Source organism: Labrus mixtus, chromosome 10 (assembly GCF_963584025.1).
Source record: "Labrus mixtus chromosome 10, fLabMix1.1, whole genome shotgun sequence".
Taxonomy (NCBI): Eukaryota; Metazoa; Chordata; class Actinopteri; order Labriformes; family Labridae; genus Labrus; species Labrus mixtus.
The window spans coordinates 9,861,496-9,884,130 of NC_083621.1; the positions used below are offsets into that span (position 1 = coordinate 9,861,496).

The 22,635-nt window shown below is 40.8% G+C and overlaps 3 protein-coding genes across 3 annotated transcripts; 2 read left to right on the top strand and 1 right to left on the bottom strand.

The window, feature by feature from the left end:
- Positions 1–149: 149 nt before the first annotated feature.
- On the top strand, positions 150–8,724 carry tbc1d10c (TBC1 domain family, member 10C). Its single transcript, XM_061049095.1, has 10 exons — positions 150–264; positions 645–778; positions 2,696–2,795; positions 2,884–3,096; positions 3,440–3,546; positions 3,764–3,878; positions 4,088–4,153; positions 4,693–4,882; positions 5,067–5,224; positions 5,997–8,724. Exons 2-10 carry the CDS (start codon positions 645–647, stop codon positions 8,547–8,549), a joined length of 3,636 nt encoding a protein of 1,211 aa, XP_060905078.1. The 5' UTR covers positions 150–264; the 3' UTR covers positions 8,550–8,724.
- Positions 8,718–16,029, bottom strand: rad9a (RAD9 checkpoint clamp component A). Its single transcript, XM_061048015.1, has 12 exons — positions 15,813–16,029; positions 15,629–15,699; positions 15,429–15,502; positions 15,256–15,304; positions 14,142–14,256; positions 13,879–13,978; positions 13,240–13,346; positions 12,678–12,784; positions 12,345–12,409; positions 12,015–12,113; positions 10,985–11,225; positions 8,718–9,173 (listed from the first exon to the last, which is right to left on the bottom strand). The coding sequence occupies exons 1-12, from the start codon at positions 15,844–15,846 to the stop codon at positions 9,057–9,059; spliced, it is 1,179 nt and encodes a 392-aa protein (XP_060903998.1). The 5' UTR covers positions 15,847–16,029; the 3' UTR covers positions 8,718–9,056.
- zgc:113229 (uncharacterized protein LOC550612 homolog) lies at positions 15,556–22,323 on the top strand. Its single transcript, XM_061048010.1, has 7 exons — positions 15,556–15,706; positions 16,713–18,130; positions 18,213–18,364; positions 19,498–19,900; positions 20,057–20,192; positions 20,297–20,493; positions 21,192–22,323. The coding sequence occupies exons 2-7, from the start codon at positions 17,297–17,299 to the stop codon at positions 21,453–21,455; spliced, it is 1,986 nt and encodes a 661-aa protein (XP_060903993.1). The 5' UTR covers positions 15,556–15,706; positions 16,713–17,296; the 3' UTR covers positions 21,456–22,323.
- Positions 22,324–22,635: the final 312 nt, after the last annotated feature.

Genomic DNA, 22,635 nt, shown 5'->3' on the forward strand with positions numbered 1-22,635 from the left:
AACGGCATCTGTGGACGTATCATTGCATAGAGTAAGCTTAAACATTATACACATTGTCCAGACAAGAGCAAATTCTTTAAAGGACAAATGAGCGGAGGTTATTATTTGTCGCCCTCTCTGATGACATTCATCGCTGATTAATCATATTTGAGAGAGAGAGAGAGAGAGAGAGAGAGAGAGAGAGAGAGAGAGAGGAAGTTCATCGCTGGAGGATCACACACTTCTCCCCGCAACCAGCGATCAAACATGACGGAAATGTAAAAGGTAACTAGTCTTTATTTTAACTTAAGTTTTAACATGTTGGAAAAACTGTCCTGTTCTTTGTTTCTGGATGGATAAGTTGGCACTGTTATGTTAAAAAATTTGCCAACAAACTTGACTTCACTCAACCAAGACAGAGAAAGCATGTAGCCTATTTTATATTGATAATGTCGTAAAGTATTCAGCATCATTCATATATTCATTTAGCATCAGGACCTAATACTTTGTTTTCCGCCACTTGCTCCATTTTGAGCAGTGTTTTTGTGAAGTCACATCAGTAGCCTACCCGAGAAAGGACTGAATTTCTGCTTAACATCATAATGGTAGATCACACAGCCCCCCCCCCCCCCCCCCCCCCCCCCCCCTTCCTCTCTTTTACTAAGATGTTCAGTCCATCCAGTCCAACCCAGAAGATCAGTGAAGAGGCCTCCTCTGGATCTGATGAAGGATCAGAGGTTGGCCTGGAACCTGAGACAGACCGGTTTGGATTCATTTTGACCAATGGATCCACAGCTGGGTGAGCAGTTCCACATTTGTGCTTGTGAACCGTTTCTGTTCCCTTATTAAACTTGTCACTGGGAACAAAACCAGGTAGGCCTATACTGTGTCTTAGTTTTAATACTTTAAAACAAGTATCTGTAAGAGACAAGTTTAGTAAAAGACGAATGAGTTGTGAGTTATTTGTTGGGATTAATGAACTACACCCTAAGCTCTGAAAATCATAGGTTTATATTTGCTTTATCCAGAGAAACAGAAACTGGCTAAATCAAGTTTACAGCACAAGATAAATCACAGAGGTCCTTAACTGTTTGTTAATAACAGAGACTTTGGTATTTCCTTTAATTAATAAAACAAACACACACATATATTGTACATTATTAAGTTATACATTTACACATTTTAGTCAATATTAAGCCTACAAATTTGATTGTATTGTGTAAAGATTTTGTTCAGTATATGTTTATCTGTATGGCTTCCGACCCCATAAAATTAAGTCATGTTTGTGAGCCTTTATCACCTACCATCACAGTCTTACAGACGACATGAGCATCTTAGCCAAAGAGTGAGTTTTAAAGGTTGAAGTTAAAATATCCAGCATTTTTAAGGGATGGTAAATGGACTTGAGCTTATATAAAGATAAAAGATAAAGATAAAGATAAACTTTATTGATCCCCCGTGGGGGAAATTTGTGTATTATATAGCGCTTTTCTAGTCTTCTGACTACTCAAAGCGCTTTTACACTGCATGTCACACCCACCCATTCATACCCTTTCACACACTGATGGTAGTGATCGCTATGTAGTATCATCCATCAGAAGTAACTAATCCTATTCATACACCGCCACTGAAGCAACGGGAGCAATTCGGCGTTAAGTGTCTTGCCCAAGGACACATCGGACATGTTGCCCAGCTGGGGATCGAACCCTCGACCTTCCGGTTGAGACTCTACCAACTGAGCCACAGCGACCCTGGGATAAAAACAACATACTAGTAGTTATTAAGGGACAATGTCTCTGAGGAGTCGGACCACTTTTTTATAAGCTTCATGAGGCCAAGAAAGAGGTTGGCAGCTAACAAATTACTGTCAAAAGACAGTAAGTACGTAGCTCTTGTGCTGCAGCTTCCAAACCATTTGAGAATAAACAACACAGTTTAAATCTACCGCATGGGAAAAAACAAGAGAAACATGGTAAACAAGAAATCTTTGTTTGCAAAGACAATAACATTTGTACGTCAGAGTGAGAGCTTACATGAGGTAACATCAAACAAAATCTCCTTAAACCACGTGCATAAAATGTATTAACATGTAGGCAGAGATATTCAAGTGCATCATTTTTCAAGGGTCCTCATCAGAACTACTTCTCTGTTGTAAAGAGATATTCTTTGTGAATGGATCTAAATGAAGAATGAGAAAGAGCTTTAGGTACTGTTAGGTCAGTTTAAAGTCCCAAACTGACTCTACTGTTCAAGATACAAAACATACTATATGACATTAATAGACACTGTGTGCACAGTCATAATGGGGATGTTATAATGATGTCGAAGTGATAAAACATAAACATGAATTAACTATAACATTATATTTATCACAATGACACAAAAAGGCAGTTAAATAAATGAATTGGTTGATATTCAGCACAAGACCAGCAACACTTACTTCTACCTGCCTTCTTTAACCTCTCCCCATTGATAACATCCTGACCTGTTGCCATGGAGACTAAACTGCTAGCGTGTGGTTTTCCTGTTTCCTGTCTTGAATTTCAGAGCACTGCATTATACAATGAAAACATACAAATGTGCATGTATCAACTCTGCATAGCACCTTGAAGGTCTTAGTTTAACCACTGTTATGTACTGTACAGCGTCCACTGAACACAGATGTGTCTTATTTTTCAAACTAACCTGGTGTTTTGCTTGTTGTTTTATGTGTCAGGTGTGTGGGCCCACCGCCTGGGCTGGTCAGGCAGAGGGAGGCCAAATGGATAAGCATCATCAGCCAATGGGATCACATCTTGTTGAAGAAGACTAATAAGGTGTTTTTTTTAAGTAGAAATACACGTTTAAGCTAAATGAAGGTATGAAGTATCTTTTCTGTGACATGATTCTGTGTCGTCACATTAGGTCAGAGTGCAGTGTCAGAAAGGCATCCCGGCCTCTCTCCGAGCAAAGTGCTGGCCTCTACTGTGTGGAGCAACTGACATGATGAAACAAAACGAAACTCTCTACCAGGCAAGAAACCTGCACGCTGTCACTGTGGTGAATGTTTTCAGATCAGCAGCTACAACAACCACAGATGTGGAGTCCAACGATGTTGTTTCTACATCTCACTCAGTGTGAAGAAAGTGTTGTCATTGGTATCATGTTCACTTGTAATGAGTCACTTTTATGTCTCAGGTATCCAGTAAATCTGATTAACAATGTGCTCAAGCTTCTGAACTGTGAATACTTTTGCCTTTCTGTTTAGCTGATCATTTGATCTTTTTTACACCTTTTATACAAACTTCCTGTCTAAACAACAAATACATTAAAATACTGAAATGAAGCACTAAGCTTAAATCAGCTTATCTTTGTGCAATATGGCAGAGTGGATTATTGATACTAGCACAGATGGGTTATGAGAAAGAATGGGTAACGAAGCATATAACCGATTTAAACCTTGTTTTTGTGTCTGTGTTAGTCTCTGGACTCACAGCCTGCTCTGCAGAGCTGGGTGGATGTGATCGAGAGAGACCTGGACCGACAGTTTCCGTTCCATGAAATGTTCCTCTCTAAGGATGGACATGGGTAGGAAACCCTGTTTTTTCCTCAAACAAGCTGACGGCCACAGAAAAGTCCTGATGCTTCTTTATGCTTTAGTGTACCTGAACCACTAAATCATCATATTCCTACTGTCTTTATGTTTTTGTTGGCAAGGATTTTAAATCAAATTACAACGAAAAGGCTGTTTTTATCGAAACATCCTGATGTTTAAATGTGCGTTTGTGTGTTTGTGTGTCTGCAGGCAGCGTGGTTTATTTCGGGTGTTGAAAGCTTACACTCAGTACCAACCAGAGGAGGGTTACTGCCAGGCACAGGGGCCTGTGGCTGCCGTGCTGCTGATGAACATGCCAGCCGAGGTAGAGACCAATAACACAGTGCAGCTTTCTGTCCAGTAAAAAAGCTGCAACCCATCTCAAAATCTCTTTCCACAAACTTTGCTTGAGAGGCATAATAACAAGGGTTAACTGACATAATTTGATATATTTCTATTAGTCTGAAAAATGAATGTGCTGTTGTTGACCAAGTGTCAGTTTGTAATGCATCTCATCTCATGTGACCCTGGCAGGAGGCATTCTGGTGTTTGGTGCAGATCAGTGAGCGGTACCTGCCGGGGTACTACAGCCCGCTGCTGGTGAGGACCGGCACATACTGTATGTCGAATGCAGGCACAATGTAGATGACATAGCACTTACATGTATACCCCTGTCATACACAGGTTATATACATGTAGGCTTGACATTGGACCCCAGTATCTTTTGATTTGTGATATGAATTTTACCAAGAACTTGCCTTAAGGCAAAAAGCATCACCCACTCAAACAAGCCTATTTCACAGCGTGGATCTCAGTAATCCTTCTTTTCACAGAGCTTTAACTTTCTAAACTTTTCTCAGAAGTTTATAGAAATGTCATTTATTCATGATCAAGAAAAGAAGCTCTCAAAATAATAAAGTCAATGCAGAATAACGCTTCTAAAAATAAATGCATTATTGGTTCATATCTTTATAGTTTTTAAAACATCTGTCATTACAACATCATGTTTATCCAGTTTCAAGTGCGAGAGTGCTGTCTATCATTTCTTAAAGGGAACTTCATTCATTATTAAACGACAGACCAGCGAAGAGACAATAATGTCTGAAGCCGTGTTTTTATGACAATTCGCACTTCTTTAGGAGGGAGTCCTGTTTGACGCTGCCATGCTAACCTGGGTCTTGAAAAGGACATGTCCAGCTGCACATAAACACCTGCAGCAGCACGGCGTGGAGCCGCTCATGTTCACCACAGACTGGCTGATGTGTCTCTTCACACGCCACCTGCCCTTCAACACACTGCTGCGAGTTTGGGACCTCTTCTTCTGCTTTGGTAAGTCACTGATATGTTTCCCTAAAACAAAGAAACAAAATCTTTCAAGTGCATATTTAAGTTGAATTTAAGGGAATTGAGTTGATTTTAGAACAGCAATTTAAATATATGAATGATTTTGAAGTCATTTACATAATTTGATGATGTGACTAACCTGGCACCTGTTGTCTCCTGGTCTTTGCAGGCGTGCGGGTGCTGCTCCAAGTGGCGGTGGTGCTAGTGCGTCGGGTGCTGGGCCGGGCCGAGCAGAGAAGGCAATGTGATGGCCAGATGGAGACTCTGGAGAGGCTGAGGGGAGTCAGGGATCAGATCCAGGAGGAAGATGACACCTTTATAGCAGAGGTAAGAACTCAACTAGCTAGCTACCTGTTACTGCAGGGCAAACATCTTTTCTCATGTTACTAAGGATAAACACTGAATTGATTTTTAAACACATGACTATTAAAGGTTTACTTACTGTCTGTGCCTGAACATTACATCCTAGTAGACTTCAGTAGGTAGTGTTGTTATGGAGATACTGTTATTCTGTTGACATGCAGGCAAAGGAGATTTGTATAATTCCATCCACAACAATTAAACTTTTTCTTGATGTTTATATGACAGATATCACATCAAACAATACAACTTGTGTTCTTTACTGAACCCTGAGTAGGACAGATTTACCTACTGCAATTGCACTTTATAACGACTCCCCTTTAAGTAAGGACAGAAGACATTTAAACTTTTAAACTTTAGCCTGAGCTGCATATATCAAACTGTATATTTGCACACTTGACTGCTTTTTTTAAAATAATAATTCTTTATTTATCTATCATACTATGCACTGGCAGAGCTAGTATTTTGTACTGTTATCTATGAGTAACAGCTACTTATGCACATGGACCATCCATACCACTTTTTTTATCCTGGCTCTGTATTGTGGGCTCATGTTTTTTGTATGGGTGGGATATGTATGAATATATGTGTTGTGTTGTGTGTTTGTATGTATGCTGGCTGCTGGAACACCTACATTTCCCTGCTGGGATGAATAAAGTATATCTTATCTTATCTTATCTTAAAACTCAAATTTGGTGACACACAATAAGTGAAATCAGTGTTTTTCTTTCCTTCTCAGGTGTGCTCAGTGCAGCTATCAGCCAAAGATCTGGAGAAACAAACTGAGAAGCAGTTAGTAAAGTGGAGGAAGGACAGACCCTCATCCTCCTTCGACCCCAGGGGTCGCTGCCACGGATACCGTATGGCGTGGGCGCAGGCTCAATACACAGAGGTAGAACAGGACAAGAGAGAGAGAGAGAAAGGGAACCTGTCTCTCCCTCTTGCTCGCTCGGCCTCCACTCTCTCCCTGTCTCCTTCTTTGCTTCAGAAGTGGAGGAAAGGCGGGAAAGGCAACACAAGAGAGTGGGAAGGCGGTGGTAAAGTTGTGAGGCATCTCTCGATGGGAGCAAAGGAGGACTGCAGGAGCTGGTCTGAGTTACATTTCAAGAAAGTGAAAGAGGTTCAGGAGGAGGAGGACGAAGACATAGTTCCAGCTGAATGCAAAAAACAAAGCGAGTCCGATCTAAGCGGACAAATTGCACAAAAAGAACTTTTGGAAGTACCTGAAAAAATTGACATAATCCAAAACATACCAGCAGAGCATGAAGAAGAAACAGTGATATTTAAAGAACAGGCTGAACACTCTGGAGAGAGAATCAATGAAGAGGAGAAAAGTCACGTCAGAGAGACAGAGCAAAGTAAACTGCTTCTAGAACAAACAGGAGCACCACCAAGAAGTCCAGCAAAACCCCAGAGTGCTGGAAATATTCTTAACCCCTCTGAAGACAGGCCCCACGATCAGCAGTGTCGCAGAAGCGCACACCAAGAAACTGAAGTAAAAGAGGGAAACAATGAGACGGCAAAACAAACAGCAGAGAGTGAACAACCAGCTGCTGTGGAGGATAGTAAGACGGAGATCCAGAAAGATGATGATGCAGAGACAAACACAGAGGTGGAGTCAGGAGGAAGTGCCGATATAAGTGAAGAACAGATGATTCAGTCTGACATGAAACCAGAGGAGAGCTCAGAAACTGAAGATGTGCAACAGGCGAAGGCGGGAAGAGTCACAGAAGTGTCCGAAACAACGAATGAGACAAGCCCAGGCTCGGAGACAGACAGTGGAGACGAAGCTGAAACTGTTGAGGATCCTGTTTTTGAGACGGAGATGCATCAACAACAAGAGGGAATCACGGAGAAGGAAAACAGCTCGCAGGAAGATGCATTTCAAGGCAAACACCTCTGCATTGAGTTATTAGCAGAGGAAGACGTAAAAGAAGAGTCCTGCTCTCATGCAGAGACAGAAACTGGTGGGCTGGCATATAATCCAGAAAGAGTAGAAACAACAAATTCAGAACAAGTAGATTCAGAAACAGAAACATTAATTCTGTGTTTACCTGAATGCATCGATTCAAAAGAAGGCACTGAGTTAGAGGCTAATTCAGACACTGAAGAGAAAACGGCAGCCAATAATGACACAGTGACAGACACAGGTGAAGCATTTGCTGATAGTTCAGAGAAAGAGTGTGACACTATTGCGTGTGAACATTCAAAAGAAGAAATTTCCGCTTCAGACTCGGAGGAAAAGCTTGATAACAATCAAACACAAGCAGAGGAAACAACAGCAGACAGTCGAATGAATGAGGAGTGTGCCGACTCCTTAAGACCTCTAACAAATGCTGAAAAGGTTCATCTCACAGCTGAGGTTGATGAGAAAACAAGTCCATCGGACAATACATCTTTGGAGGAACCTGCACCTGAAGAACCGGTCTGTGTCTCTATGGAGGAAGAAAGTGCAGAAACTGTTGAGGAAAACACAGCAGGAGGGGAAGATGTCTTTGGTTCTACAGACTCTGATAGGAACCTTCAAATCCAAGACAGAGATTCTCACGTTGCCGAAGACGAGACCGAGCCGAGTCACAGCGGCCAGACACAAGCCTGCGAGCGTCACAACAGTAAGTCTTCTGGCGATTTAAACGTCTTCAAGTCACCTGTCTCGCGCAGGTCCTGGTTGGGGCGCCGGCTGTCTGAAGATCTCTTCGTCATGCCACAGAAAACCAACCAGTCACAATCAATAACCAATCACCAAGAAGTCAAACCCGCTGAATCAAAACCCAATCCGATAGCTGTAAACCCAACACAAGAAGCCCAAGAAGTCACCTCGTCACTGCCTGCAGAAGTTACTAAGGGGACTTGCGCCCAGGGGGGACGGCAGCCGTCCGACCCCCCTAAACGTTTTGGTCTCTTCCGCAGACTTAAAGGAGAGCAGTCAAACAAGGCCAAGGCAAAAGGGACACCAAAAATGCAAGTGCCCAAAATCCTAATTCAGGACTTTAGCGATGGCACAGAGATGGGGAAACTGGTTAAAGATGAGGAGCAGGAGAATCTAAGCTCCAGGGAAAGGAGGAGGCGGCGGAGGGAGCAGGAGAGGAAGGAGAAAGAGGAGGAGAGGCTGAGAAAGAAGAGAGAGAGGGAGCTGGAAAAAGAGAGGGAGCGAGAAAGGAGGAGACCAAAGACGAGTGGAAAAAGTTTCCCGGTTCACAGAAAAAAGGGGAGCACTGATGAAGCTCAACCTGCAAAGACTGGATCAGAGACGCTCGGATGTACTTCTCCTTACGCTCAATCTTACTTTTGACAGGACATTTTTTAGAGGCTTTTTTCAAATCTGTGAAGTGACGAGAAGGGTTTTTTTTTTTTTTTTAACAGAATGGACGACACATTGGTTAATGTTCAGAGATTCATCATCCTAATTCTTTGATACTTGCACTTCTTGACATGTAAATAAATAAATAAGTTTTAAAACTTTGAAAGTTATGTTTTCTCTTTATTTGTGGGAGGCACCTTGATCACTTCTGAACAAACTCTAAATGAAAATAAACAGGAAGTGCTTCGTTTCCAGTTTCACATAATCCACCTGAAACATTGTAGTCCAATAAAAAGTGGTGCCCTTCCTGTTCTCTGTCTTGTGATTCATCCCCCATGTAAAAGAACAAGAACCATGCACTCGTTTGTACAGGCCTGTGAAGATGGAAAATAATGTTTGGGCATGTCCTTTTCCTTCCTGGTGCTGCAGGTACGAACACATTCACTCTTTTTTTTTTTACAAAAGTCCATCTCTGTCCTCTCATTCTTCAGTCCACTGTCACTCTGCATGAGAGTCATCTTCACTGTCACTGGCTAACACTTCCTGACTCGACACCGGTTGAGTCGTCATCTGAGAAGATGGGGGAAGCACCGATCCAAAGAACAGGGAACAGAACTGGAAGAGAAAAGTGAAGAGTATATTTTAACAACTGATGACGCTTTTTTATATAGCTGGCTACTCAAACCTTCGAAAAGCATTCTAAATACAAAAGATCAGGTTTATCATCTTGTTGTTGTAATTATTGGAGGTGTAACAATCTGTAGCGAAAACTTATGTAAATCAAAAAAAAAATGTTTTGGCCAATTTAAAAAACGATCCAATCCACGACATAAATCAGAGATCCAACAGAACTTTGACATTTGTGATGTGTTGCACCACTAATCAGTGTGAAACTAATATTGTCTGACAGCCATTGTTCTCAGCTGCCAGCATTGAAGGAGCTGAAGTGTGAGCTGCTTTGAGGTATTTCATGAACAAGTTCTACAGCTACTTTAACTCGCTGCATAGCTGCTACGTCTTCTTCTTTCACAAAGCTACTCAAGTGTTGTTTGTGAAAGTCTGATGTTACTTTTCACAATAAAGAATGAGCCTTGTTTCCTCCATACAGATTTGAAATCAAAGGATTTAAAGGGTAAAAGAAAAGACAAATGAAGACATGACTGTTATATTGGATAACATAAGACACAGAAAAACAAGAAAACTGACTACAGACGGACGCATGTGGCTACCTATGTTTTTAAACTTAAACACTGTATAAGCTGATACCAACATTGGGATCCCCAGTTTGAAATGAGAACACACAACCAACCCCAAAACCCCGGCTGCAGTCAACTTCCGCTAAAACATAATCATTACACAAACTCTCACCTCTCACACAACAACATTGTTTAACATCAACATATTCAACACATACCACTGCTCAACTCTTCAACTCTCTTCCACCTCTCAAGTCCCCTTTACTAAGCACCTTCTCTCTCTCCCCTTCTCTCTCTCTATCTATCGCTTCTTTCACTTTTTGTATCCTTTCTTAGGTATTTCATATAATTTTGTAGTTTTTCTGTTCGTAGTATGATGTGTGTATATTGATGTCTTATTTTGCTGTCTTTATTTGTCTTATTTTATTTTTTTTATTTACTGTATTTTGGAGTCGTTGTCCTGACCTTGTCTGTTTTTTTTTTTTTGTGCCTCATTTGTATATCACCAGTTTGTCACTTTATTGCACCTAATAAAACATTTTAAAAAAAATGAAATGAGAACACACAAAAAACAAAAAAGTTATTTATTTAGTTATATGCTGCCAGTTGTTTACTTCAGATTAGTCCTGATATAACGTGTCAGTACAACACATATATTTGAGATTTGATATGCAATCCCTTTACTTCTGGACTCATGTAGCGAGTGTTTTCACAATTAGATAAAAAGTTAGGAGACGACTCTCAAATCTCAGACTGTGCTACATAAGAGGTCAATATTTTTTTTGAATATATCTTCTGATCATTTTCAATATATCATTTAATATCATGACATGCAAACACACAATGCAGTCGTTTAAAAGCCCTGGAGGTGAGTCTTCAATAGGAAATATGTGTTGATTCTAATAAGATCAAAACAGGAAACCAGGGGTGGAGAAGGGGCGGGGCTAAAAAAAAACCACTCATTTAAACCCAGTGACTTCTTGGGTGATCTTTAGAAACGGATCTCAGATGGACTTGTCTTTTGATCAGTATGTCTTGTGTCAGATTTTTAAATATCATGGTTGGGTGTTTTATAATGTATTGTAATCTGTCATGTGTCCATGAACAGAGGATTAATCATTCTCTTGGTTAATAAAGATTTGAAACTACTTAAAAAAAACAATGACATATGATGCTACTGATAGTTGTTAATCTGGAAATATATCTAATTCATGAATATGTTAACTGTACCTTCTTATTTGGCGGTCTGTCCAGATCTTCTGTTTCTTCCTCCTCCTCCTCCTCACTGTGTAGTCTCGGCCTGTGATTAGCTGCAGCCAGCTGTTTTGAACATGTGGACTTGTGGAAGGGGGCAGCGGGTGGACCTGTAGTTGAGGGACCTGGTGCCATGCTGGTATCCATGGCGATGATATACGAGTCCATGTCGTCATTCATGAAGTCATCAGGGGGGGGCGGCGGCTGTGTGTGCGCTCTGAGGAGTGGCACGGATAGTTGGAAGACAAAGGTGAAAAGAATGAGGAAGACAAAGGTGAAAAAATGTCTCTCCGCCGGCATGATGAGATTCACTGACACTGACAGCACACTATCATTTAAGTTCCTTCAAACCCCCCTCGCCTGCCTTTCAGTAATATGAATTCAATATCAGTGTGACTTTGTTGCTCCTCTTCATACATTCAACATTATAATGAAAAGATTCATGATGATTGGAAATGTCAAAGGTTAAGGATAATTTAAAAAACACTCTGTTGCTGTTAAGATTTAGAGGTTTTACAGATGTAGTTTTGCAGCACATTCTATCAACACCATCGCTTGATCTATTCCTAAACCTGTGCTGCATTGTTGTAAAGTGAGAAGATTGAAAAAGTGCTGAAAATAACAAAATCATATTGTTTTGGAAAACTAGATCATCATTTGTCTCAATGTAACGAGCTTTAACAGCCAAACTTTATTTAGACTATTTCATAAATAGTCCTGCACCTTGCCGTCAGCTGCGTTTGCACTCAAACTTATTAACTTATTTCGTCCACCAGGTGGCCTCGCTGCAGTGAAAATGATTGGGATTTCCTTAAGAAAGGAAGAAACCTTAAGAAAGGAAGTCGAAATACTTTAGGTTTGCTTTGCCAGTGCTCTCAGCTCCTGCCAACCCTAAAATCTGGCTGACAACTGACCTAAAAATAAATACTTAAATACCATCCCGCATAAGGCAAATGTCAGCTTTTTTCATGCATCGTTTACACATTTAATTGTGTTTGAGTGTTACCTTCTCGTGTTGTTTTTACAGTGGTTGGAGTCCTCAGAAAGTGTTGCCAGCACAAAGTTTCCCTCCAGGACGCTGTCTGTTACTGAAAGCACCACAGGGCTGACACAAACACACACAGACACACACAATTATCAAACATTTTTGATAATACATTTATATATGAGCTATAACTTCAATCTGAGGATGTTGCTTTAGGCTCAAGTCATGTTGTTGCTTTAGGATCAACATATATTTAATTAATCTTGAGCATAATTTGAAGATTTATGGATAGTGAAAATAACATTGAATGAAGCATGTGATGACCTGACATTTGTATATAGGCTTGCTTACCTGCCTGGCTCATCAAAGTACATAGAAATAGGGAGACCAGTCGACTCTGCAAACACCAACAAACCCTGAGAGGGAAATGACAATATGAAACCTCTTATCAAACCTCCTTGTTGAGTGTTTCAAAGCAAGACATTTTGTTCTACAAAAAACCTTAACCACTTCAACTGTTTCTGTTTGACTGCCTGTCAGTGCAGTCTGTCTCTTTCCCCTCAAATACCTCCTCTCCCTCTCTAGTACCTCTCCCCCATCTGGACTAATTCTCTAGATTTTTTGTTGTTGTTGTTGTTGTTGTTGTTGCCGCCCGGTTCTCCCTCCCTTCATTATCCGTCTTACCCGCAACTCCTTCAGACAAAAGGTGACGCTGTTGTGAGCTTTAACAGCAAAATGGTCAAACTCGTCTGACGCCAAACACAGCTCTGTCAGCATGGCCTTGGACTGTTCTGAGAGTGACACAGGAAGAAAACAAAGACAAGTGTCAACTCATGTTTTTGAATTAACTTTGTAAATAATATGGCTGCTAGCTTGCAGGGTTTGAGAAACTTCCTATATATTTAACAGTAGCAATAACAGTACCGTGATATTTACCACACAGAGGCACCACTGGGCTTAATTCAGTCCTTTTTCTTATTTTGCACAATTTCTTACAAAACTTTACTTTTGTTATAAAAAGCCAAGTCAGGGGGTTTACATAAGAACTTTACATTTTTACCCTTAAGAAGTGACTATTGTCCATCTAACTGACTGTAATATTGCTAACTTGATTAAGATTTGCATGAATAAAAAGAGGGTTAAAACATTGTAAAAAAGAGTTCACTGGTTTCACAAATCCATTTGCATTAATAACCGTAAGAACAAGTGACTGTGCTACTGTGAAAATCACAGACTACTAAGTCACCTGCTTCTTCCTCCACGTGGTTCCTGACCCACATACGTTCATCGCTCACTGAAACAGTCACTTCATCCACAGACTGAGGGAAGTGAACCACCGTGTCCACCAGCAGCCTGAGAACAAAGGAAAATGAAAAATGATCGAGGAAGGACAGAACACAGTGAAGCCAAAAAAAAAAAGTAGTACTGGGACAATGTAACAGTTTACCAAAGCTGTGAGTCAACTCTGGCCTCAATGCATTATCCTCTTTTATAACACCAGCTACATGTTGCTTTAAACAGCCTTCTTGTTTTTCCCTTCATTAGAAATGTATTACTTAACACACTGTTGTTCAAAATACCTGCATGAGCAATATAAATCACTTACTTTTTTTAACACAATAACACGACAATAATAATAATAATAATAATAACTTTATTTATATAGCACCTTTTAAAAACACAGGTTTACAAAGTGCTTTGACAAACAGCAAACACAAGAACAAAGCAAACTAAACCAAACACAGAAGAACATAAACAAGAGTAAGAACATAACAAATGGAATCCATAGTGCACAATAGAAACCAGTGCAAATATTTGTAAGTTATCAAGGCTGAAAGAAGACTGTATCTCTCTTTTAAAGTAGAATGAAGAAAGATTTACAGACCTGGGATGGGACCTGAATTCATTGGCATAGCTGTCTTTATCAAACACTGCTTGTAAGCTTTCGCTGTCCTGGAAAGACAGGTTATGTGTCTTCAGGAGACCTGCAGAGAAAATACCAACACTAAAGCACATGGAATAAAATGCAATGAATGTACGACGCGCTACGCTAAAATAAAGTGTGTCATTGTAGAAAAATGTTATCCTCTTGTAATCATCCTTGTAAAACATTGTGAACCGTCTAGAAAGGAAGTGGAACACGTATACCATGTTTGCAGTGCAGAGTGAAGGTGAGGCGGTTCTTCTGCTCATCCAGCTCGATGTGACACTTTTCCACTGTCTTCTCCAGAGACGCCAGAGACCTGAACACGGCCTGCACGCTCTGGCTCACGCCAAGAGGAACATGGGAAGGGGAGAAAGCCCACAAGGACCATGACTATGTTGATATGATCTAAAAATATATATTTACATATTATATCGCTAATATAATACAATGAAACTGCTATGAGAAAAACTTTTTTTCCCCTCAAATCTAAGTCAAATAAAAATACTTCTAAACTCTCATATTTACAACTTCGCACTTACAGGTAATCATAAAACTGCTCTACCTCCTGAAATTATGACCGAGTACAAAATACTTTACAAAGAGGCAAATATGTTTCGCAAAATGAATATAAAGATAAAAACAAGGTAATTTATTGTAAATTGCTGTGCTTCAGATCTCTAATATATTGTATATCACTGTAACCACAAACCTAACACTTGACCTTACTTAGTTGTTAACCTAATACATCATATACTGCTGTGACTGAGACTTCTGGAAAACTAGTGAGCACATTACCATAAAGGTAAAGGTCCTGTTGTTTCTCATCCATCATTACACTACGGTCACTTTATTTATCTCATTTTTACCTTTACAGTTATATTGTATATATTAGTTCTGTTGTTCCATTATTCACCATGCACCTTAATAACTTATCATTTAGTATTTAGCCTACTTGCACATAGCTCTGTATATACATATTTATTTCTCGTTTACTGCACATAGTTATGGTTACATCTGTTAGTCCAATCTCTGTCCACTTATATCTACTCTTTTACATTTTGTATTTTTAAGTTAAGTTTAAGCTTTTAAGTTGTATTTAAATTGACACTTTATATTTAGGTTAAATGTTTTGTTTACTTGCACTGTTGTTAATTTACTGCTCTGTGTCTTTGAATTGCCCCCCCGGGGACAAATAAAGTTTTTTGAATTGAGTTGAATTGAACAAATAGTAATGAATAAATGCAGAACATATTGTTATATTGTATGTAATTTGTAATGACGGCTCATTAATGTTCATGTGAATGCACTGAGTATGAGACATAAACTATTGTGTACCTTTATTGCCATCTTGCAGCGGAAGGCAGGCCCACTTGGGATAGAGTACCTGCATAAGAATGACAAGGCCAAAGTTTGAGTTTCAGCTCAACAAGCACGCAAAAAATGTGTTGCTCAGTGAAATAACACAAATAACACTGTGCCATTTAAACACACGCACACAGTGTTCACACCTGCTGAAGAAGAGAGGTGCAAACAGGAAGCATGCATATGCCGACCGAGAAGAGTTGACAGACCGCAGGGCCAGCTACAAGAGAGATAAAAAAAACCCAAATGAGTATTTATCATTGACGTAAAGACTCAACCGACAGGAAGCAACAAGTGTGCACGCATGGCAGGAAGAAATGTGTGTGCGTTTGACAAAGCAGCTCACCCCATCCTGCTGAGGCTCCACATACAGATCATCACCGATCCGTGACAGAGACTGGATGGATTTGGCCAGTACTGGCCGGTACGTACATAAACATAAACAACATTATTAATATTCTTAGCTTAGCCTTTTAATACTCATGTTCTTGTTAAAGACGAGCCCGGTTTAGCACAACACGTTTAGATACCTTTTACGTTTCCTCCCGTAACGACGCAATCCATTTCTCCTAATACTTGTTTGAGTTAGCCGAAACCAGCGGCTTACTACACCAAGAAAACAACCAGGGGATGTAATACTTCAAACGCCGAGAGATCGGTCTTGTACTTAAAATATTTTCTATTTGAGTTTCATGTGTATTTTAGTTTTGATTTCCATATCGGAGCCTCTCTTCCGAATCTTAGAGTTGTTTACGCCGCCATTACCCGCTTCCGCGGTGCTGACGAATCAGAGGGGCAGAAACTAAAAAAGGGGTGTGGTTTTGACTCAACGCATGCGCAATGGCCACATACGTTGACATGTTTACAGCTGCATGTTAGACAAATTTAATAACAATATTTGGTTTTTTTTCTAAATAAGCTGAGCAAGTAGAAGTTGTTGTTTTGTATATTAATAATAAATAATAATGCATTTGTTTACAAAATCATGTTGTATTTGGAAATAACAAAGCTGAAAATCAGAAACTAATGATTAAAAAGAACTGCAGAGAAGCATTATTAAGTCTCCAGAACAGTACCAGTGTCATACTAGAAGTTAATTATATTATATTCCTACACCAATGATAAGGAGCTGTCCATACATAAAACCCTATAAAGAATCTAAAAGACTGGTTGTTTCAAAGGTCATCCCTGGGGTTTTCCTTTTTCTTTCATTCTAGGGACATATATAGAAGCTGTGCACTAAAAATGCCCCGTAATTACCACTCATGGGTCAAGAGGGCGTGTGTGCACATGTGTAAGTCAGGGAGATGGAGAGAGAGAGAAACGGGAAGGAAGGGAGGGCAAAAAGAAAAAATGGGCAGACAGAAACAGTCACTCCTCAGCACACAATTATCTCACCTCACTGGTCTTTCTCGTTTGGTCTGCTGCAGGGTGTAAGATCTGAGGAACGTCACACCGTCTTTCCTCCTTTTCACCATTGATAGAAATGTCTGTCACCAAAGGGGAGTGACTCAAACGACCTTTGTGCGCCGAAACCTCGGCTATCACAAGAGAGAGAGAGAGAGAGTTTGAAAGAACACGACAAGAGAAAAGTCACATTTCTGTGAAGAATAGAGAGAGACTGCTGCTGAATGTTTTGAGGTTAGGGAGGAGAGGGAGACGTGTGAGAGTGAAACCTCCATCCAACACAGAAAAGAAGAAACAGAGGAATATAAACCTTAAGAGATGGCTCCGTCTTGATAAGAAACTATGGAAAGAATCATGGCAAACGACTGGAGAAATAAAAGAGGAGGGAACATCCACCACAGGGAAATAAACATCAAAAGGACAAAATGGTGACGTTATCTACACACAGATGATTTCTTCTTCTTCTTCGTGGTCTCTTTTTTAAAGCAGCTCTTTACAAATGTCTGCAAGGAATCCACCACTGTTTATAGGACTGTATTGTTATGTTTCCGCACAGTCGTCGTTGTCATGCTCTTCTGGATTAAATACGCAGCAGATCTCTTCCTAGATGTCTCAGTCACCTAATCCGAAAGACACTCAGGCTCTGCTGCAGTCCATGCTGCAGAGACTGAAGCTCCAGCCGGGGAGAGAGGGCCAGGTGTACCTGAATGCACCTGCACCCAACACAGCTGTTCACACATGGGTGCAGGGCGGAGAGAGGGGAGCCTCTGACTTCCAGGGAGTGAACTGCAGCCCTGGTAATGGCTTTGAGTTTGGTTCTAATGATCGCCCCTCGAAAGAGTTTGGGATCTCCTCTGTGGAGCTACATCAGCCAGGTCATGCCTGTGAAGTGGACCGGGGTCTTATTTCCTTCTCCGCCCGCAAAGAAAACACTGACAGAGACACGGGTGAGAACAGGGCGATGAGGCAGAACACACATATCCCAACTGGAACAGAGCAGCTGTTTCCTGCTAAATCACTCAAAGATGCGGCTATCTCTTCCTCTGAGAGAACAGATGGGGGGAATTTTGTCAGTTCTGCCATGATAAGTCACACCCCTGATGATAAAGATGCTGCAACAAGTACAGGACGGGGTCAAGGTTTCACACCCAAAGTCTACATGTGGTCTTTGAAGCCGACGGATGAGAATATTCACACAGAAAGTAAAGAGGACCAACTGTTGCACGTGGGGAACGGAGGATTTGGAGCTAAAGACATGCAGGTTGGCTCACCGGGCAAAACAGACAGCATCTCCAGAAGACAACAGCGATCAGCTGGGAATAAAACGAGAAGATGGACTCAGAAGATAAAGGAGAGGTGGAGAGACAGGCAGGGCAGTTTTGGCAAAAAGGGAAAAGAGGAAGGAGGGGGAGAAGACCAGAAGAGAGAGCAAGGAACTGGAGTGAGTACAGTTTTTTTTTTTTCTATTGTCAAAACTGAAAAGGAAAACGTGTAAGTGATACTGAAGCTTGTTTACTGCACAGATTTTACCTCAAAACCAGCCGATGACAGCAGAGACTCTCATCAACACGCCAAATAAGGAAGATGAAAGACCGGCCCCTTCACTGGACAGCAGTGACCCCAGTAAAACCGCCCCTGCACAGACAGAGGATGGCATCAATGAAGGATACATGAGGTAAGCTACTTACAGGTCCTACAAACAGTACTGAATTTACCAAAGGGTCACGCATGCTAAAAGTTCTCAGCCTGGTTTTGTTTTTTTCGTCTCTCGGGCCAAGAGCAACATGATTGAGATATGTGAAGTATTTCTGAGACGTCTGTGATATTAGTTTGGTCTAGTTTCCCTCTAGTGTGCCAAACACACCTCTGTCACTGACAGCATCTGTCATTACAACGTGTACCACACACTTCAGCATTGAGAACAGTCTCGTGAGATGTTTTAAACATGTCTGATGAGAAAACGTCATCAGCGAAAAATATTCAGATGCTTTTTAACAAAGGGCAATAAAGAAACATGTACATGAAGTCACAAAGGAAAAAAAGAACGATTCATGCATACAGAATGACCCTCGCCAGTGTTGTTAGATTATACCTCATATTATTAGCACTGATGTTTTAAATGATACATTTCACTGATAGTACTGTGGGTAGAATGAGCGACGTACTGAGTGACTTGTTAGGCGGTTTACATTACTGAGACTATTTGAACAGAAGAAGAAGAAGAAGAATTTATACTTTATTGATCCCGCGAGGGGAAATTTGTTTTTACACTCTGTCTAGTAAACATGCTACACAAACATGAACTGAAATACACACACATGCACAAACAGGATCCTGTGGACATGCACTAATGGAGGGGTCTCAGGGTGGGGGGGCTGCCCTGCGGCGGGCGCTCCTGGGCTTGTGGGGGGGGGGGGGTTGGGTGCCTTGCTCAGGGGCACCTCGGCGGTGCTCAGGAGGTGGCCTGGCACCTCTCCAGCTACCAGACCAATTTCCAGGATTGGTCCGTGCCGGGACTTGAACCGGCGACCTTCCGATTCCCAACCCAAGTCCCTACAGACTGAGCTACTGCCGCCCACGAGAACACAAGCTGTTCTCTTAAAGTACCTACTATAGATGTCAAACAACAGCAGTGCAATAAATAATTGTGCTTGTACACATGTTTTTGAATTAATTTGTTTATTTTTTGTTGTTGTATTTTTTATCTCCTCTTTTTTTTTTTTTTTACTGTTAATCATATTTACTTTTTCTGTGTATGAAATGTAAAAATACAATGATTAGAACTGATTTTGAATTCTCTCATGGTAGGTCAACAGGGGACTTTCAGTTGGGTCTGGGCTCCTTCAGTCTACTGGAGGAGATCGTCACAGGTCAAGAGTGGGCAAAGTTCCTAAAACCACAACTCTCAGCCACCTCAGCCAATCAGAGACCTTTAGAAGGACTACAAATCGCACAGAATCCTCACCGTACCCTGATTTTCAGCCGGCCTGGAGGTCGGAACAAGCAGTGGTCGACACCTGCCTCGGACTTTAGCATGGGGCAAACATCATCAGAAGGTGTCCTGCCCGTCGGCATGGATGTTTCAGGAGGAAAGCAAAAGCAGGATGTTCACTCTGAGGCTGACCATTCAGAACCAATGGAGCATGGGAACAACCAATCAGATCTGCAGTCAGAAGAGAGTGGAAAGCTACAAAAAGCTACCTTTCTTAGGGTCAGTTTTTTAATTTTAACAGAAATCATTTGTTCTATATCAATCCAAGAGACAGGTCCAAATTGAAAACACTAATAATCCCTTTTTTTTTTCCATTTTGTGTATTTAAGTTTTAATGTTAAATGTGTGCTCTCCACTCTGTCCTGCTGTCTGCAGCCTGCTGATCTTCTTGACAACTCGGCGTTGAAGAGCAGAGTCCAGCTCCACAGAAAGAGGCAGCATCAGTCAGCTGAGAGGAGAGACCAGAGGCTTCAAAGACCGAATATAAATGATGGGAATACGATAGGCAGAGGTCAGAATAATTTCATATTCTGGTTTTAGTTTACACAGTTTGAGATGTTGTCTTGTTGCTGAAATGATGTTCTCTAAAAAGTTTTCTTGTCTCTCGTCTCACAGAGGGGTCCATAGCTTCAAGAAGCGAGTCGATGAAGGAGACAGGAGAGGACTCACGACGTGTCGTCCTGCCTTTATACATCCTAAACTCTCCTCAACCTCTCTCTCCTTCTTCTTCTTCTTCTGCTCCACCAAAGGGTGTCCTCAAACACTCCATATCCCAGGATTCAGAGTCCTCAATGGAAGTTCAGACAAAAAGGGTACGTTTCAAAACAGAAAAGTTGTGAAGGCAACAAGAATGTCAGGTCAGGTCTGCGTCCCACATCAATTCAACAAGTTCAATCGAGGCAGGCGTGAGTTTGCAGACAGTTTTAGACACTTGATGACTCAAGAAAAACAACAAATTCATGAGACTTTCTTGAATTCTGACATCTCTGCCACAATGCAGAAAAAAATTATACAAATTATTTGAGAAACAACTATAAGAAGAAATAATTACAGTGTGTAAGAAACGTGTATAATGCTAAAAACAAAGAGTTTTGATATCTTTTTAAGTGAACTTACATTTCACTAAAGTTTTCAGTTTGGTATGACCTCAACAATTTCCTCAATCATTTCAAAAAAGTGTCATCTAAATAAAATGTTTTGATGATAATAATAAGGGAACAAGATACAATCGGAACATAGATTAAGTTAAACCCATTAAACAAGATATTCATTGTTTTTGTTCATAAATGGTGAATATCCTTTTTTGTGTTTAGCTGTGTAAATTGAAAATACTTTGTTATTTGTTCCGAATTACATTGTTCAGAAATAAACGACTCATAAAATAAGTTCGGCAGCAATATTGAATAATCCATGTTACATAGATGAATGAAACCACTTCAAAGTGACACAGGTTTCTACTGTATATGATGTTTTTTTTAACTGCTGTCTTGTTTAACCCACTCTCTATCAGAGACGAGTTGAGGAGAACCGGCGTGTTCGCTTTTCAGAGGAGGTGCAGACAATACCACTTCCAGACCTGGATCTGGAAGATTTGGACTCAGAGGAGGACTCTGAAGCAGAGGAGGACTCTGAAGCAGAGGAGGACTCTGTCACCGAGCAAGACTTTGAGGTGGCGCAGGAAACTATGGAGGAGGTGGCACCGGCTCGTCGGCCTGCTCTACCTGCCTGGATTCTGGCTCTGAAGAGGAGGAACACTGGGAGGAAGCCCAGATAGTCAAGGTGCAACAAAACAGACACTTAAAGATCGTTTCATCTGGTTTGAAGATGTTTCAGAATAAGACCCTTTGGACCGAAAGTTTAGCAGTTATTCAACATTACAATATATTAATTCATGCATCTCCGGAGTGTTTTGGATTTCTGTCTGGGCGCTACAAGCACCTCTTTGCGACTTCTTGCCCTCTCCTTACCGCCAACTGTGATCAGCTCCTGGTGCTGATCTGTACCACTTTCTAGTTTCTAGTTTTTCTGTCCATGCTGTCTGCTCACTCCCTCTAGAATGGATTATATACCAGCAGTGTTGCACATTCTGAAAAAACTGATGATGATCAAATTGGTGTCTGGAGTAAAGTTTCTCGCAGAAATGAAACGATGCCTCCTCCTTCATATTCAGACTCCTCTCTGTCCTGCTGTCTGTGACACTTAGCCGCTCTGTCTCCTCTTAATGGCTTCTTGTCCATTTGTCCAGGAAATTAACCCCTGAGGAGGAAAGACATATGAGACTATAGAGCTGAAGCAGAGGCTGCAGATTCCACTGGTTACTTATCCCTAGATATTAAATCATAAAAATGTATTCATAGACTCTATAGTATTATTTTTTTACAGAACAAGCTTGTTGTGTGTGTGTCTATATCAACTGAGAGTTAAGAGAAACGTCAAAGAAATAATTTATTATTTGGGGAAATCGTCTTATGTACTTTTGTTTTTGTAGTTTTTTTTGTAGTTTTGTTTGTGAAGAAGATTAAAACCACTCTCAGTAAGAGTTTGTGCTTGCTTCCAGCGAACGCACTGCAACCCGCCAAAAAGCAGGCTGATCCACAAACCCTCATTAAGCTTTATTAAAAAACAAAATGTGCAAAATGTGAGAGTGTGTGTTTGCCTTTAGAAAAGGTAAGCCGAAGATAGACACAAACTTCTGGTCACACAACTTTATACTTTAACCAATACTACTTTTGTTTTTTTTACTTTACTACTGTTATTTACAACTGTAGTTGCCAGCTACTTCACAGACTTTAAGAGAATTCAGTTATATTTGGACAGAGTCTGGCAGCGCTCTCTGAGTCTTAGTTTAAGCTAAGCTAACCCAAATGCAGGTGAAGCTTAAGCTTCTTGATGAAACATGAGGGGTTTCCTTCTACTCTTTTATTTAAAGTCATTATCCTTATAGTCATTATCCT

What these genes read in the sequence shown, in the direction of transcription:
- tbc1d10c (XM_061049095.1), top strand. Translation starts at nt 645, where the DNA reads ATGTTCAGTCCATCCAGTCCAACCCAGAAGATCAGTGAAGAGGCCTCC. An exon ending in TGTTGAAGAAGACTAATAAG is followed by an intron (nt 2,796 to 2,883) that starts GTGTTTTTTTTA and finishes TCGTCACATTAG; the next exon opens with GTCAGAGTGCAGTGTCAGAA. An exon ending in ATGACACCTTTATAGCAGAG is followed by an intron (nt 5,225 to 5,996) that starts GTAAGAACTCAA and finishes TTTCCTTCTCAG; the next exon opens with GTGTGCTCAGTGCAGCTATC.
- rad9a (XM_061048015.1), bottom strand. Translation starts at nt 15,846, where the DNA reads ATGGATTGCGTCGTTACGGGAGGAAACGTAAAAG. An exon ending in GCTGCAAGATGGCAATAAAG is followed by an intron (nt 14,257 to 15,255) that starts GTACACAATAGT and finishes GGCGTGAGCCAG; the next exon opens with AGCGTGCAGGCCGTGTTCAG. An exon ending in TGTAAAAACAACACGAGAAG is followed by an intron (nt 11,226 to 12,014) that starts GTAACACTCAAA and finishes GCCACTCCTCAG; the next exon opens with AGCGCACACACAGCCGCCGC.
- zgc:113229 (XM_061048010.1), top strand. Translation starts at nt 17,297, where the DNA reads ATGTCTCAGTCACCTAATCCGAAAGACACTCAGGCTCTGCTGCAGTCC. An exon ending in ATCAATGAAGGATACATGAG is followed by an intron (nt 18,365 to 19,497) that starts GTAAGCTACTTA and finishes CTCTCATGGTAG; the next exon opens with GTCAACAGGGGACTTTCAGT. An exon ending in TGGGAATACGATAGGCAGAG is followed by an intron (nt 20,193 to 20,296) that starts GTCAGAATAATT and finishes CTCGTCTCACAG; the next exon opens with AGGGGTCCATAGCTTCAAGA.